Source organism: Candida jiufengensis (genome assembly GCF_024610255.1).
Source record: "Candida jiufengensis strain CBS 10846 chromosome Unknown scaffold3, whole genome shotgun sequence".
In the NCBI taxonomy this organism is placed as follows: Eukaryota; Fungi; Ascomycota; class Pichiomycetes; order Serinales; family Debaryomycetaceae; genus Lodderomyces; species Lodderomyces jiufengensis.
The window spans coordinates 249,432-264,366 of record NW_026261560.1 but is presented as its reverse complement, the minus strand read 5'-3'; the positions used below and the strand labels follow the sequence as shown (position 1 = coordinate 264,366).

The 14,935-nt window shown below is 24.4% G+C and overlaps 6 protein-coding genes across 6 annotated transcripts; 3 read left to right on the top strand and 3 right to left on the bottom strand. All coding sequences in view use genetic code 12, as the record gives it.

Annotated features, from left to right (window-relative positions):
- Positions 1–190: 190 nt before the first annotated feature.
- Positions 191–3,640, top strand: KGF54_002586 (U2 snRNP complex subunit; the record flags this gene model as incomplete). The annotated part of the gene is made up of 1 exon (XM_051763081.1): positions 191–3,640. One exon carries the CDS (start codon positions 191–193, stop codon positions 3,638–3,640), a length of 3,450 nt encoding a protein of 1,149 aa, XP_051619957.1.
- Positions 3,641–3,784: 144 nt separating this feature from the next.
- KGF54_002585 (FKH2) lies at positions 3,785–6,019 on the bottom strand (the record flags this gene model as incomplete). Its single annotated transcript, XM_051763080.1, has 1 exon — positions 3,785–6,019. One exon carries the CDS (start codon positions 6,017–6,019, stop codon positions 3,785–3,787), a length of 2,235 nt encoding a protein of 744 aa, XP_051619956.1.
- Positions 6,020–7,544: 1,525 nt separating this feature from the next.
- On the bottom strand, positions 7,545–8,477 carry EST3 (telomerase subunit; the record flags this gene model as incomplete). The annotated part of the gene is made up of 1 exon (XM_051763079.1): positions 7,545–8,477. The coding sequence occupies one exon, from the start codon at positions 8,475–8,477 to the stop codon at positions 7,545–7,547; it is 933 nt and encodes a 310-aa protein (XP_051619955.1).
- Positions 8,478–9,479: 1,002 nt separating this feature from the next.
- KGF54_002583 (uncharacterized protein) lies at positions 9,480–9,875 on the top strand (the record flags this gene model as incomplete). Its single annotated transcript, XM_051763078.1, has 1 exon — positions 9,480–9,875. One exon carries the CDS (start codon positions 9,480–9,482, stop codon positions 9,873–9,875), a length of 396 nt encoding a protein of 131 aa, XP_051619954.1.
- Positions 9,876–10,856: 981 nt separating this feature from the next.
- On the top strand, positions 10,857–13,754 carry KGF54_002582 (uncharacterized protein; the record flags this gene model as incomplete). Its single annotated transcript, XM_051763077.1, has 1 exon — positions 10,857–13,754. One exon carries the CDS (start codon positions 10,857–10,859, stop codon positions 13,752–13,754), a length of 2,898 nt encoding a protein of 965 aa, XP_051619953.1.
- Positions 13,755–13,842: 88 nt separating this feature from the next.
- Positions 13,843–14,706, bottom strand: KGF54_002581 (Mn(2+) transporter; the record flags this gene model as incomplete). The annotated part of the gene is made up of 1 exon (XM_051763076.1): positions 13,843–14,706. The coding sequence occupies one exon, from the start codon at positions 14,704–14,706 to the stop codon at positions 13,843–13,845; it is 864 nt and encodes a 287-aa protein (XP_051619952.1).
- Positions 14,707–14,935: the final 229 nt, after the last annotated feature.

Sequence of the window (14,935 nt, the reverse complement as noted above, 5' to 3'; positions counted from 1 at the left end):
GTGTTTTAAATTTAATTGTAAGATCTTTTGTGGTGATCGACCTAAATTTAGGTCGACTCATTTTGTAGTTCTATCACAAGACAATTAGGTGGTATTTCATATAATAAATACGAAAGACATAAAATAACTAAAATATTAGTAATATTTTTACAACCAACTTTAATAACTCAAAATTTTTGCAACCAACTAAATGCTCATAAGCAATGATTCATTATACCTTTATAATCTAACATTGAAACCACCTACCGATTATATATACTCAATCGTTGGAAATTTCATACCAAATACCAAACAACAACAATTAATATTAGTTTCATCAACTTATATATCATTATACATTTCAAATTCAGAAACAGGTAAATTAGAATTACAATTTAATCAAAATTTATTCAGTTGTATCAATGCCGTATCCAAAATATTATACAAAGAACATGATGTACTAGTCGTAACTGGAGATTCGGGGAATTTATCAATTTTAGAGTACGACAACAAGCATAAAAATTCATTTAAATCAATATGCATTTTACCAATGTGTAAAAATGGTTGGAGTAAAGCTTATCCAGGAGAATATTTGGCCGTAGATCAATATAATAGATGCATATTGGTAAGTGCAATGGAAAATAAAAAATTACTTTATAAATTTGATGATAATGAATTATTAAGTTCACCATTAGAACATCAAAATAAAAATATAGTAACTTTACAAACTATAAGTTTATATAATAATTTTGAAAATCCTTTATTTGTATGTTTGGAATTTGATACTGATAAAAATCAAACTTTAATAAATTATTATGAATTTGATAGAAGTTTAAATTATTTAACTAAAAGGAAACATATAATTTTATCAGATGAATTTAATCATTTAATTCCAGTACCCGACCCAATAGGTGGAGTAATAGTTTGTGGTATAAACAAAATCAAATATTTTGGGAAAGATCAAAATGAAATTATTATACCATTATTTACAAGATTAAATCAAAATTCATCCATAATTAATCATGTAATCCACATCCTTAAAAAGAAAAATCTTGGTTTCTTTATACTACTACAAAATGAATTTGGGGATTTGTTAAGACTAACAATCGAGTATGATCATGATACAGAAATTATAAAGGATATAACTGTAACTTATTTTGATACAATACCAGTAAGTATATCACTAAACATTTTCAAAAATGGCTTTTTATTTGCAAATTGTCTTAATTCGGATCAAAAGTTTTATCAATTTGAAAATTTAGGAGATAAATTGAAAGACGATGAATTGATTATAAAAAGTTCTACATTGAAAGGAGATGATAAATTTGTACTAAACTTGAAAAAAGTAGAAAATTTAGAGTTAATTGATACGTTAGAATCATTAAGTCCAATATTTGACTCAAATTTAGTTGATGATAAATTAATCACATTATCAACAAAATCAAAATTAAAAAATCTACAGCATGGAATATCTACTTCAATCCTTGTTGAATCTCCATTACCAATATTACCTACAAAAGTTTTTACATCAAAATTAACAAAAAATTCTCCAAATGATGACTATTTAGTTATAACGTCTACACTTGCATCAAAGACGTTAGTACTTTCAATAGGTGAAGTAATAGAAGATGTTACAGATTCAAAATTTATTTTGGATCAACCAACAATTGCAGTTCAACAAATTGGGTCACAATCTATAGTACAAGTATATCTTAATGGTATAAGACACATTAAAAACAAAAAAATAACTGATTGGTATCCACCAGCTGGTATAACAATTACGAATGCATCTACAAATAATCAACAAATTTTAATAAGTTTATCAAATTCAGAAATTGTATATTTTGAAACTGATTTAGATGATCAATTAATTGAATATCAAGAAAGATTAGAAATTTCATCATCAATTTTAAGTTTATGTATACTGAAAAATGAACATACATCATTTGCAGTAATTGGATGTTCAGATGAAACTATTCAAGTCATATCATTACAACAACATAATTGTTTAACTGTAAAATATTTACAAGCATTATCTTCTAATGCTCAATCTTTAATTATGTCAACCACAAATCAAAATTCATATATTCATATTGGAATGGAAAATGGTGTTTATGTAAGAACTAAAATTGATAAATATAATGGGAAATTATCAGATACAAGAATTAAATATCTTGGTACAAAACCAGTTCAATTACAAGAGATTAAAATAAATGAACAAATAAATGGAGTATCAGCAATTACATCGAAACCTTGGATATGTTATCAACATCAAAATAAATTCAAACTAACTCCTTTATTAAATATTGATATAATAAATGGTACATCTTTTACATCAGAAGAAATTGGAGGAGATGCATTAATAGGTATTAATTCAAAAAATTTAATGATTTATTCATTAGGAGATGAAGATCATCCATTTGATCCAAATCAAGATTTAACTACAACTGAATTAAAATTAAGATATATGCCTAGACAAATTTTGGAATTTGAAAATTTTACACTTGTTAGTGAAGTTGAAAGGGGAATTGAATCTCCATATAAGACTAACTTAACAAAAGATGTTAAAAACAATGGAATTGATGAGGAGCAATTAGAACTGTTTGGCTATAACCGAGGTGACATTTATGCTTCATGTGTACAAGTTATAACAAATGATGAAATTATTCAAACTTTAGAATTTCCAAAAAATACAAAGATCTTAGGAATTACAAAAGTTTTATTTCAAAAATTATATCTTATAATTGCAGTCAATATAGGTGATGAAAATTTAATTTATACTTTCAGATTAGATAAAAGAAATCAATTCCAATATGTACATAAAACTCAATTAAATTATTACCCCACAGTTATAGATTCATTTGAAAATAAATTAATAATTGGATCAGGTTCAAGTATATCATTATATGAATTAGGACAAAAGCAATTACTTCGAAAATCATTAACTAAAATTCCATTTATTTCAAAAATTAATAAATTAATAATTTCAGTAAATCAAAGAATTTTAATATCTGATTTATCTAATTCTTTAATGTTATTAAAATTTGATACTGACCAAAATAAATTTTTACCAATTATGGATGATATAATCAAAAGACAAGTTATATCATTAAAACAATTAGATTATGATACATTTATAGGTAATGATAAATTTGGTAATTTATTTGTATCAAGAATTCAATCAGAAATATCAAATGAAATTGATAAAAACTGGTCTTTATTAAAAAATAAAATTCATAATAACGTTTTAAATTCATGTATTTATAAATTTCAAAATTTATGTGATTTTTATATAGCTGATATTATAACATCTTTCCAAATTGGAAATTTCAATAATGGAGTTGAAAAATCAATAATATATACTGGAATTTCAGGTAAAATAGGAATATTCATCCCATTAATCTTTAAAACTGAAATTGAATTATTTAATAATTTACAAATGGAATTAAGAAAATTAGATAATAATAACGTAATAAAAAAAGATCATTTAAAATTTAGAAGTTATTATAATCCAATAAAAAATATAATAGATGGTGATTTAATTGAAATTTTTAGTAATTTATCAACTAGTGATAAATTAAAAATATCTTCAAATTTAAAAAAATCAATTAATGAAATTGATAAAAAGATATGGGAAATTAGAAATAGATCAAGTTTTTAAATATTCAATAATAAAATCTCAAAATCAAATATTTAAAAATTAAAATTTTTTCAGAACTAATAAAATATACAAATAAATTAATTGAATTAGATTTTTTAGAATTATATTATAAATTTTATCTCATTTTTTATTCAACGTAATGTGTTATGAATCAACTATACCCGTTTTTGATTCAATTTTGATAGTATTGTTATTATTTTTATTTAATTTTTTCTTCAATAATGGACTTTTTTCATGATCTTCTTTTAAATTTCTTTGATTATTATCTTCTTCATCATCATCATCATCAATTTCTTCTCCATTTGAATTTCTCTTTATTGGAGTTTGACCATTTGGTGTACTAAATTGTACAAAATTCCAAAATGCAGGACTTGATTGATTTGGTTGTTGTTGACCACCAGTAGGTACTAAATGATTTGAATTTTTACCATTTTGATTTTGATGTTGTTGAACTTGATTTAAATTTTGTTTTTGATTTGATCCACGTTCTGGTGTATATGCTTCTAATTGAGAAATTTTTTTTGGACTTGTAAAATTCATAACTTCATTAGTTGTTGTATTATTTGAAGATATTGGTATGGAATTTAATGAATCATTTTGATTTGAATTATACAGATGATTCATTGTTGTTATTCCACCATTATCTGGTAATTGATTGTTGTTAGTTATATATGATGAAGTTCTTGAATGACCTAAATTTATTTTAGTATCTTGATTATTTGGTGGTGGTAAATTATATAAGGATTGATTATTTTGCATTTTAGGCATTTTAGAAATTGAATCTCTTTGTTGATGTAATTGTTGTGGTTGTCTTAATGGAGATGCTAAATTACTACTATAACCATTATTTATTGGATATTGTTGATTGGTTTGTTGACCATACATCAACGGCTGTTGCTGTTGTTGGATTTGGGATTGTTGTTGTTGAGTATAGGAATACGAACGACCTGATTGAGGATACATATTTTGTTGTGGTGCATAACCTATTTGATTTTGTACCAAGTTATTATTGTATTGAAGATTTTTAGAATTTGATCTTTGATGATCATAAAATGATTGCTGAGGCGGCGGTTGTATTGCTTGTTGTTGCTGTGATGGTGGTTGTTGTTGATTTGATGGTTGTTGTTGTTGTTGTTGTGGTGGTGGTTGTGAAAGTTGTGAAAGTTGATGTGGTTGATGTGGATGATGGTATTGATTTACAACATCATTCATTTCCATAACTTGAGCTTCAGGTAAATGATTATGAGTTGCTAAATGTAAACTTAATTGACGAGATACAGAAGAACCTCTTCTTGTTTTAGAAATTGTACCATCATTTATTTTAGTTAAAAAATCTTCTTTATAAGATGAACTAATTTGCCATTTCATACCTTTACCAGGTTCATTTGGTCTTCTTGGAACTTTTTCAAATGCTTTATTTAATGATAAATTATGTCTTATTGAATTTTGCCAACCAGTTTTGGAATATTTATAATATGCATAATGACTTGAAATCCAATTATAAATATCTGATAATGACATAACTCCAGAAGGATTTGATAATATAGCTTGAGTTATCATTGTTGCATAACTATAAGGAGGTTTTATATCTTTTGAATCTTCTTTTGATAAATCTTGATCTAAATTAGATTGTAAAGAATTTGCTGAAATCGAACTTGGTGAATGATTTAATTGAGCTTTATTATAAACTTGAAAACTTTTCATTGATCCCCCTGATCCTGATCCTCCATTATTAATCATATTACTACCATTATAATTCAATCTTTTATTTGTTTTTCCACCATGTTCTTCTCTATATTTTGCAACTGCTTTATCCAACATTTTTGGTGCAACTACTGGAGGTGAATCTGGTAATATAAACATCATTTGTGTACCACCAACATCTAATATTGCACCAGAATGTAATCCATTAACTTCCAGAGAATTCATTGAAACTTTTTGACCATCAATTCTGGCACCATTTCTACCTAAAACTTTTAATTCCCAACATCTTAAATCTAAATTATAAGTAATAGTTGCATGTTGTCTACTAACAATTTTTGCTGGACCTAAATCAATATCAATTAATGGACCATTATTTATATTATTGTTATTTGAATTATTATTATTAACTTCAGTATTTCTACCAATAGATATGGCTAATGTTTTAACATAATAAGTCCAATCTTTCCCAGCAATCTTGGCATAAGCTTGTACTTCAGTAGCTAAATTCTTTGAATTTGCATAAGTTTCGGAAACATTTGTTTTTTCATCAGGACATTGTAAAGTTGACATAACAGCATTAATTCTATCTTGTGGATCATTAAATGTATGAAAATCATTTGAATTATCTAGATGATCATTAAGTGTACGTTTTCTTGGAGTTGTAAATGAGGACATATTTTGAAAATTAGGGAATTCAAGTTCTCTCCTGTTGTTGTAAAATTTTATTATAATACGTGATTCGACGTGGGTTGTAAATTTCTTATAGTTTTTAATGATGAATTGAATTGATTATGAAAAAATGAACAAGTATAGCTATACAAATTTTATTGTGTTTTGTTGACTTGTTTAAAAGTTAAATTTTATCTTTAATGAAAAATAAATAAATGATGTTAATGGAAATCAAATATAAAAAATTGATTAGTTTAAAATGCAAATAAAACTTTGACAAATAATAAATAATAGTGTATTAATGATTGATTGATTAATTAATTAATTAATTAATACTCATACAAATGAATCTAATGTATTAATAATTAAATGATAATATAAGATTGTTCTTATTTAATCAATGTTACTAAAGTAATTGAGTAAATTGAAGTGAGTGAGTGTTTACTTTTTTAATTAAAGTTGAAAAAAAAAAAAATAAAAAAAAAAAACAAAAACAAACAAAAAAAAAATCATGATTTGGTAGCGTCTTACTCATTTAGTATAATATTACTATTCTATGTGCCGTTCATTAAAATATATAGAAATCATTTAGTCTAAATTAAATTTATTGGTTAGGGTTTAAATATTAGATGAGTTAAAAGAGTGTATAATCATGAAATCCAATTAATTGTTGTATTATTGAAGTCTAAGTAACGGTTTTTTATTTATGATCCATTCTAGTAAATAGTTGAATTTTCATTTACTATACTAGAAAGTTCAAAGGTCTGCAACATCCAATTCCTAATATTTCAAAATTTGATATAAAAATGGAGAAAAGTATAAGATAAAGTATAAGTCTTTGACCAAATGATTGTATAAATTCAAAATTGTCATTAATTATAAATTTAAAGTTCATCTTATTATTAAGATTCAAATTTTGTTTGCTGGCTCGTAAATTTAAAATATTATTTCTATTTCTTTTGCATTTTGTTAATATACAGGTTTGTGATTATATTAATTATTGACATTTTACAAGTTACAACCCTCGATAAATTGTACTTATTATTACTATTAATTGTTAAATCAAAAAGATAAAATTTTCAGTTATCAGTCAGATCTTCTGTATGAGTCATTTCTCAAGACCTTTGAACCTTAGACATACTTCGTAGTTTAAATCATTTATATAAATTATTAATGAACTATTAAATTTGCGCGCCTAATAAAAATCGCGTTTTTTAACTTTGTTTCATATTCTTCATACTTTTATTAGATTGATGGTTTAATGAATCTAATGAGAAAATTAAAAGGTTAAACTGTTGAAAAGGTTGTGGCATGATCTGCACCACGTGAATTGATTGTGGTTAATTTAGGGTCGATTGTTGTGTTGAATTGTTGGTAGTTTGGGAACACTTACCTTTGAATCGTTCAATGAAGGTTCAACCTTAGAATGGGAAATGTTTACAGGCAAGTATCAAAATAAGTTTGATAATGCTTCAGCGTTTTCTTTTAAGAGTACGTAGATAACTTTATCATTGAAATTTACATTTGGCAACTACTTCACATTTTTTTGATTCAAACAAAGTCTTCTATATAATTCATTGTTATAAATTAACTTTAAGTTTTCAATTTTAAAATAAGATTCATCATCAGATTCAAATTCAGTATATGGATCAAATTCTTCTTCTGATTCTATCTCTTGTTCATTCCCACTACTACTAATTCTTGTATATTCTGGTTCATCTCCTTTTACTTTTTTGGTTATTGCTGATTTAACACTATGTAAATATTCAAATTCAATTATTTCTAAAATACAATATTTTAAATTTTTATCAACATCAAATTTAAAATGTTTCTTTATAAAATTGATATTTGTGAATTTCAAATTTGATTTCTTGATCAACATAAAGTTCAAAATAGTAAATGGATTATCAAATTTTATATTTCCTTTACTTATGTAATTTAACAAATGTTTCTTGGGAAATATACAGCATATTTTATGAGTTTGATCAGACATAATTGCTGTTATATCTTTTTGTGAAGATTCTTTGCCAAACTCAATAAATCTTAAACATATTGATTGATCTTGACTGTTGAAATTTTTTTTAATAACTGGTTCAAATTTCTTGTTGTGAAATTTAATGGATAATAATATTTGTTTTAATAACCAACTCGATTCAATTTTTTTAATGTTTTCTTCTTTCGATCTAAATGATAATGGTTGCTTTTCAAAATTATTAAAACCTTGAATACCTCTTTGTTGTGGGTTTACAGTTTTGACAGAATGTGAATCTTGATCATTTAATACATCAATGATTTGAATTGGTTCATAATTATCTTTATAATCTTCTTCATCTGATAAATTATCAATTATAAGTCTATTATTTGAAGTTTGTACATTTAATTCTAATTTTTCATGTTGTTGAATTAAAGTTTGTATTTGATATCCATAATGTTGAAATAATAACTTCTTTGAGTTAGTATCCATTAATATTCATTGAATATTTCTTGGTTGTAAAAATTCATTTCTAAAATTTATTTTTCGTTAAAGTTATTATTATTAAAATAAATTTACGCGAGCTTAATTTTTTAGCCGCATAGGATAATTAATTTGAATTTAGATTGCATTTTTTGCCTGTAAATTATATTAAAGTTGTGGTACTCTTAATGAGTGAAATTGGGGTGTTTGAGCTCTTAATGAGTAGCTTCATGATTACTTCATGAGCTTTAAAGATGAACATTAAATAGCACAATCGTAGATTGAAACTGATAATACTATCATCAGATAAGCATATAACAAGAGATCTAAATGAACTTGACTGCTGTTCTGTAATAGACGTTAGTTTTATAATTATTGCTATTCTTTTAAGCTATAACCTAAACTGCTCTATACTCAAACTTAATTTAATCAATGATCGTTAAGTCGTTTCGAATTTACAGCTAGAACTGAACTCATATCATTAACAGTAAAATAGCAATTGCAAAAAATAATTGACCAAAATTTTTAACAGATTTTTATTGACTAGAAAAAATGAACTACGGATGTTAGAAACCTAAGGGAAATCACGAAAATTATTCACTTCTCTTACTTCATAAATTGACATTGATATAAATTTTATTTTGTGTACTTGTTTCACTATTTTTTGGTAGCCTTACATTTGGGTTATCAATACAATAAATGTACAGTAATTATCATTTACAATTGATAAAAAAAATTAAATTGATGACAAAACTGATTAAATAGATTACATAATATAATTAGAATATCTTCAAATACTTAAACCGACAAGGTTTAACCAGTTTTATTCATATCCAAGAACGAAACCTTCTACAGAATTCCATCTAGATTTACATTACAAATTTTAATTATTTATTTCTTAATATGAAACATATCAAAATCATTATGGATCTTACAAGCAAAATATATAAATATCGAAAAATCTCACAATTTTTTTTTATCAGAATTATTTCAATTTCCAATTAATTAATAATGAAAACTTTTATCAAAAAAAGTAACAAACAACCACCGGTTCCTAAATCAATAAAAGTAATTATTAAAAGGTTTAACGAAATTGACAAAAAAACCAATCGTAAAAATTGGAAAATCAAAGTTAAAACTTTAGGAAAGGATATTAACGAATTTGAAACTAACTTCGATCAAAATAAAGATCAACGTTCAAGTAATAAAAATCTTTACAAAAGGTTCAAAAATCATAGAAAACAAAAGTCTGGATTATCCGAAAGGAAATTTGATGCAAAAGTAGTTGATGCTGATGCTGCTAAAAATGTACCTTCAAGTGAAGAATCTTCAACTGATAAATTGAATATAATAACTGACAACACCGAATGTTTTGAAACTGATAAACAGAATATAATTATCTGCTGAAACTTTATATAATGATATTATAGTATTTCTTATTATAATGATTTTTTGCAACTTAATGTACGTTTAATTTTACTTCTCGGAAAAAACTAATATAATTAATTAATTAGTTGTTTCAAAAAACCATTCCGTAAAATTAACTTACAACAAGTGACAAATTTCGTAGACTTATATTTTCCATTTGAATAAATGTAACGAGCATTCATATATAATTGATCACTAGTTCCAAATCTAGAGGAAGGGTTGGAAAATGATTGGATTTGATTGAGTTAAAATTTCCAAATCTTAGTCACTTTTTTTTGTACTCATGGTAAATAGAGAATAATATTCATGATCTTCTTATACTTCCACACATTTAATATCAATTGTCTGTATCATGAACTAATGATTTATCGATTAATGAGATCAAGATTGTACTTGACGTCAATCAATAAAAATTTTGATGATAGTATATAAATTAAGTATATTAATTATTATCAATGATTACTATTAACCCCATATTCTTTTGTTCATATTAAAATTTCACAAGATAATTTCTCTTTTTTATTTACTACTACTACATAAATATATAACCATATTTACAACCAGCATCATTCAATTTATATAAAAATTACAACCAATTTAATTTACTACTTATTACTACTTACTATTACTCATTAATCATTAATCATCGTTGATAAACTATTATTTTGACTTATCAACTATTTAATAAAGTAGTTTTACTAATTATAGAAATAACTTTAATAGTAATAATAATAATAATCAATAATATCAACTTCAAACAACAACTTAATTTTTAAGTATTTACTTAAGGTTTTAAATTTCTAAAATAAAAAGTATAAATGGTATCAAACTGTCAACATACGATATAATAGTTAATAATACACGATTTAATATAAATATCACTGAATTAGTATAAATTTATAAGAACCAATTTAATTATCAAATATTATATGATCATAAAGAATTAAACTTAATATTTGCATGGATACTGAATTGAGAATATCATCACCAATTAATAGTGCAACTAATGCACTAATTACAACTACACCATCGGTAGATACGGTTATTCAACATTTATTTAATCAATATTTAGAAATTCATCCAAATCTTAATAATAAATCAAACTCTACAATACTAAATAATGAAAATAATATCGAAAATAATCAAGATATAATTGAAGAGAATAATGAAAATATAAAAATAAAATCATGGTTTAATTTAAGAACAATACCAATAATTGGAAAATTTTTACCAGAAATAGATGATAAAACAAAAATTATAAATGAATTATTAGAATTTCAAAAATCAACAACAAATTATAAAGATTGGGTTAATTGTTCATTAAAATTAGATGAACTTTTAGGAAATAATACTTGGAAAAGTGATCCACAATCTGATATTTATGATTATAATTTAATTTATAATCATTTAACATTAATGAAAAATGCAAGATTAAATAATAATTTTAAATTATTATTATATTATATAAGAACTAATTGGGTTAGAAATTTAGGTAATATGGGAGATTCAAATTTATATAGACATTCTTATGTTGGTACTAAGAAATTAATTGAAGAATATTTAAATGAATGTCAATTATCTTTAAATTATTTGGTAGAAAATAATCAAAATTATGATAATGATTCAAAAAATAAATTGAATGATAGATATTTGTTGGGAATGTTAATTCAAACTAGAAAAAACATTGGTAGAACTGCTTTAGTTTTAAGTGGTGGTAGTACTTTTGGAATTTTTCATATTGGTGTTTTAGCAACTTTATTTGAAGCTAATCTATTACCAAGAATTATAAGTGGTTCTTCAGCTGGGTCAATTATGGCAAGTATATTATGTTGTCATACAAATGATGAAACAATTGAATTATTAGAAACTATAGCAAGTAGAAATTTTAATATTTTTGATATAACTGATCGTGATTCAACAATAACAAGTAAATTTAGAAATGTATTGATGTTTTTAGGTCATTTAATTAAATACGGTACAATATTTGATATTGAAGGATTACAAGAAACAATGATTGGGTTTTTAGGAGATTTAACTTTTAGAGAAGCTTATAACAGAACTGGTAAAATTTTAAATATAACAGTATCACCTGCATCATTACATGAACAAACAAGGTTATTAAATTATATAACTGCTCCTAATTGCTTAATATGGTCAGCTGTTTGTGCAAGTTGTTCATTACCTGGAGTTTTTCCATCAAGTTCAGTTTATGAAAAAAATACCAAAACAAATGAAATTCATGAATGGAATAATGATGAACTGATGAAATTTGTTGATGGATCAGTTGATAATGATTTACCAATTACAAGATTATCTGAAATGTTTAATGTTGATCATATAATTGCAGTACAGGTAAATCCTCATGTTGTACCAATTTTAAAAGTTTCAGTTAGTAACATAGGAGGGGAAGTTGAAAATGATATAAGTTATAAATTAAAACATCTATTAAATAATGTTTATGATTTTGTATCAAGTGAAGCTATACATTATTTACAATTAATGAGTGAATTAGATATTTCAAAAAATTTAAGTAATAGAATTATTTCAATATTATCTCAACATTATTCAGGTGATATTACCATTTTACCAGAATATAAAGTTACAGATTTTATCAAATTATTTGAAAATCCAAATCCAGAATTTTTATTGGATTTTATTTGTCGTGGTGCAAAAGCTTCATGGCCAAAAATTTCAATAATTCATAATCATTGTTCAGTTGAATTTTTATTAGATAAAGCTATAACTACTTTAAGAGGTAGAATTATTACAACTTCAAATTATAGAATCACTCAAAGTGGAGAAGATTTTAATCATAATTCAACAAATAGTTCAATAAAAAGAAGTCAATCATATTATAAACCGAGACACAATTTACATAATTCAACCGCATTCCAAAATGCACCATCATTACTAAACAACAACCAAGATAATCAATCAGCACCAAACACTCCAATAAAAACATATCAACGACCACAAGGTGTACAACGTCATAATACAACTTCAAATACAACTTCTTCACATAGACGTAATAGTGTAAGATCAAAAAGAAATTCAATGAGTGCAACAGATATTGAAAAAATTTCACATAATAACAACTCCAATGGAATAACAACTCCAAAAAAAAGTATAATTCCAAAGGGAACATCATCAACTACATTATCACAATTAAATCATTCTTATAATACTGACGACTCCAATGATTCAATAATTGGTAGACAAAAAATTAGAAAAACAAGAAGTAGTGGAAATTTTGATAATAATTATAATAACAATAGAGTAATATTAGGATCATCAGAAACTTCCAATACAAATTCATCAAAATCTTTTGGTAATAATAATCAAAAATTAGAAAAAATTAATTTACCATCATCATCAAGATCTTTAAAAAATTCATATATCGGATTAAATAGATTAAAAGATACAGCAACTCAAAATGAATTACAACAACAACAAAAGCAACATCAACAAGATTTAATTAAAAAATTAGAAACTGTTAAAAAAAAATCTATTTTAAAAAATTCAAATAATATTTCATCAAATGGTATTTCACAAAATCAAATTCAATTTTATGATAATTCTGAAGATGATGAAACTGCTGGTATTTTATATAATCAAGAAGATACTTCAGAAGACGAAGAAATTGATAATGAAAATGAAAATGAAAAAACTTTAAAAGATACGTTAGAAACTACTGCAAACGAAACAAAAGATGAAAAACAAGATGAAAAACAAGATAATGATAAAGAAACAAATAATAAAGAAGGTGATGTATCAACAGTCACATTTGAATCTATAAAAATGGAACCATGTACTGATTCTTTAGTTGATGATATAAATGCATATTACGGTAATAAATAAAAATAAATAATTATTAGACATACATAGCTTAAATTCACATTAAGTTCATAATCTATTAAATTACTCTGTTTATTATATTATGTAGTGTCTATTCTTGTATGAAACTTAATATAATAGGTATAATCAATCCACATCCTAAAATTCCCAATTTTTTAAATTTCATTCCTTGTACTTTTTGATTTTCAGAATCATCAATTTGAAAAGAATTTAACCCACTAGATAAATCATTATATTCACTAACATTTTCATCTCTAAATTTAAAAAATGAATTTATCAAATTCAAAACAATAAATAAGAAATTCCCAGTTGAAAATAATAAAATTTCACCAATTAAAAAATTAAAATTATCATTAATCTTTAGTAGACTCAAACAACCAAAACTACTTAATGCAAAGCAGGGAGTAGATAATGCAAATAACACCAAGTGTAAAATAAAAAATCGTTCATGAATTTTATTTTCTGATTTTAATATGATTCCAAAACTAAAAGCTGTTGGTAATTTATGTAAAATTATTCCTAAACACAATAAAATTTTTAAAGTCTTGTTGGTGGATACGAAACTTGAACCTAATGATATACCATCTATTGATCCATGAATTAATAAACTTAATGTAATTGATGAACTAATAACTGATTTAAATGATTCCACTATTGGGTTTTTAGTTGATGTTATATCTATAGTATCTGATTCTATATAATCTTTAAAAAATTGATCAATGACAAACAAACACAAAAATCCAAAAAGTATAGGATATCCTATATTTAAATTTGTTGGAGATGTACCCAGATCAATTAAGATTTTAATTGATTCAGGTAATAATATTACAAAAACAGTACCTAATAAAATTCCAATACTTAGGGAAGTTAAATCATTAAGGTATTGTGATGATTTTTGCAAGTTATTTAAAAGCTTTATTGGTAGTATACTTGCTATAAATGTTGTTATAACCATTAATGATGTTATTATTAATAGTTGAATAAATTGTGACATCTTTCAATGATCTTGATTCAATTTATTTGGGGGTTGCTTGGCTAATTATATGATTAAAATTTCTACTTCCATTGTCTATTTCTTCATTCAATTGATATTGAGATTTTCTTTATTAGATTCTAATGTTGATAAGCTTTACCACCTAATTGAATATAATTAAGTATTAAGTGAATATTATATGCGTAATATT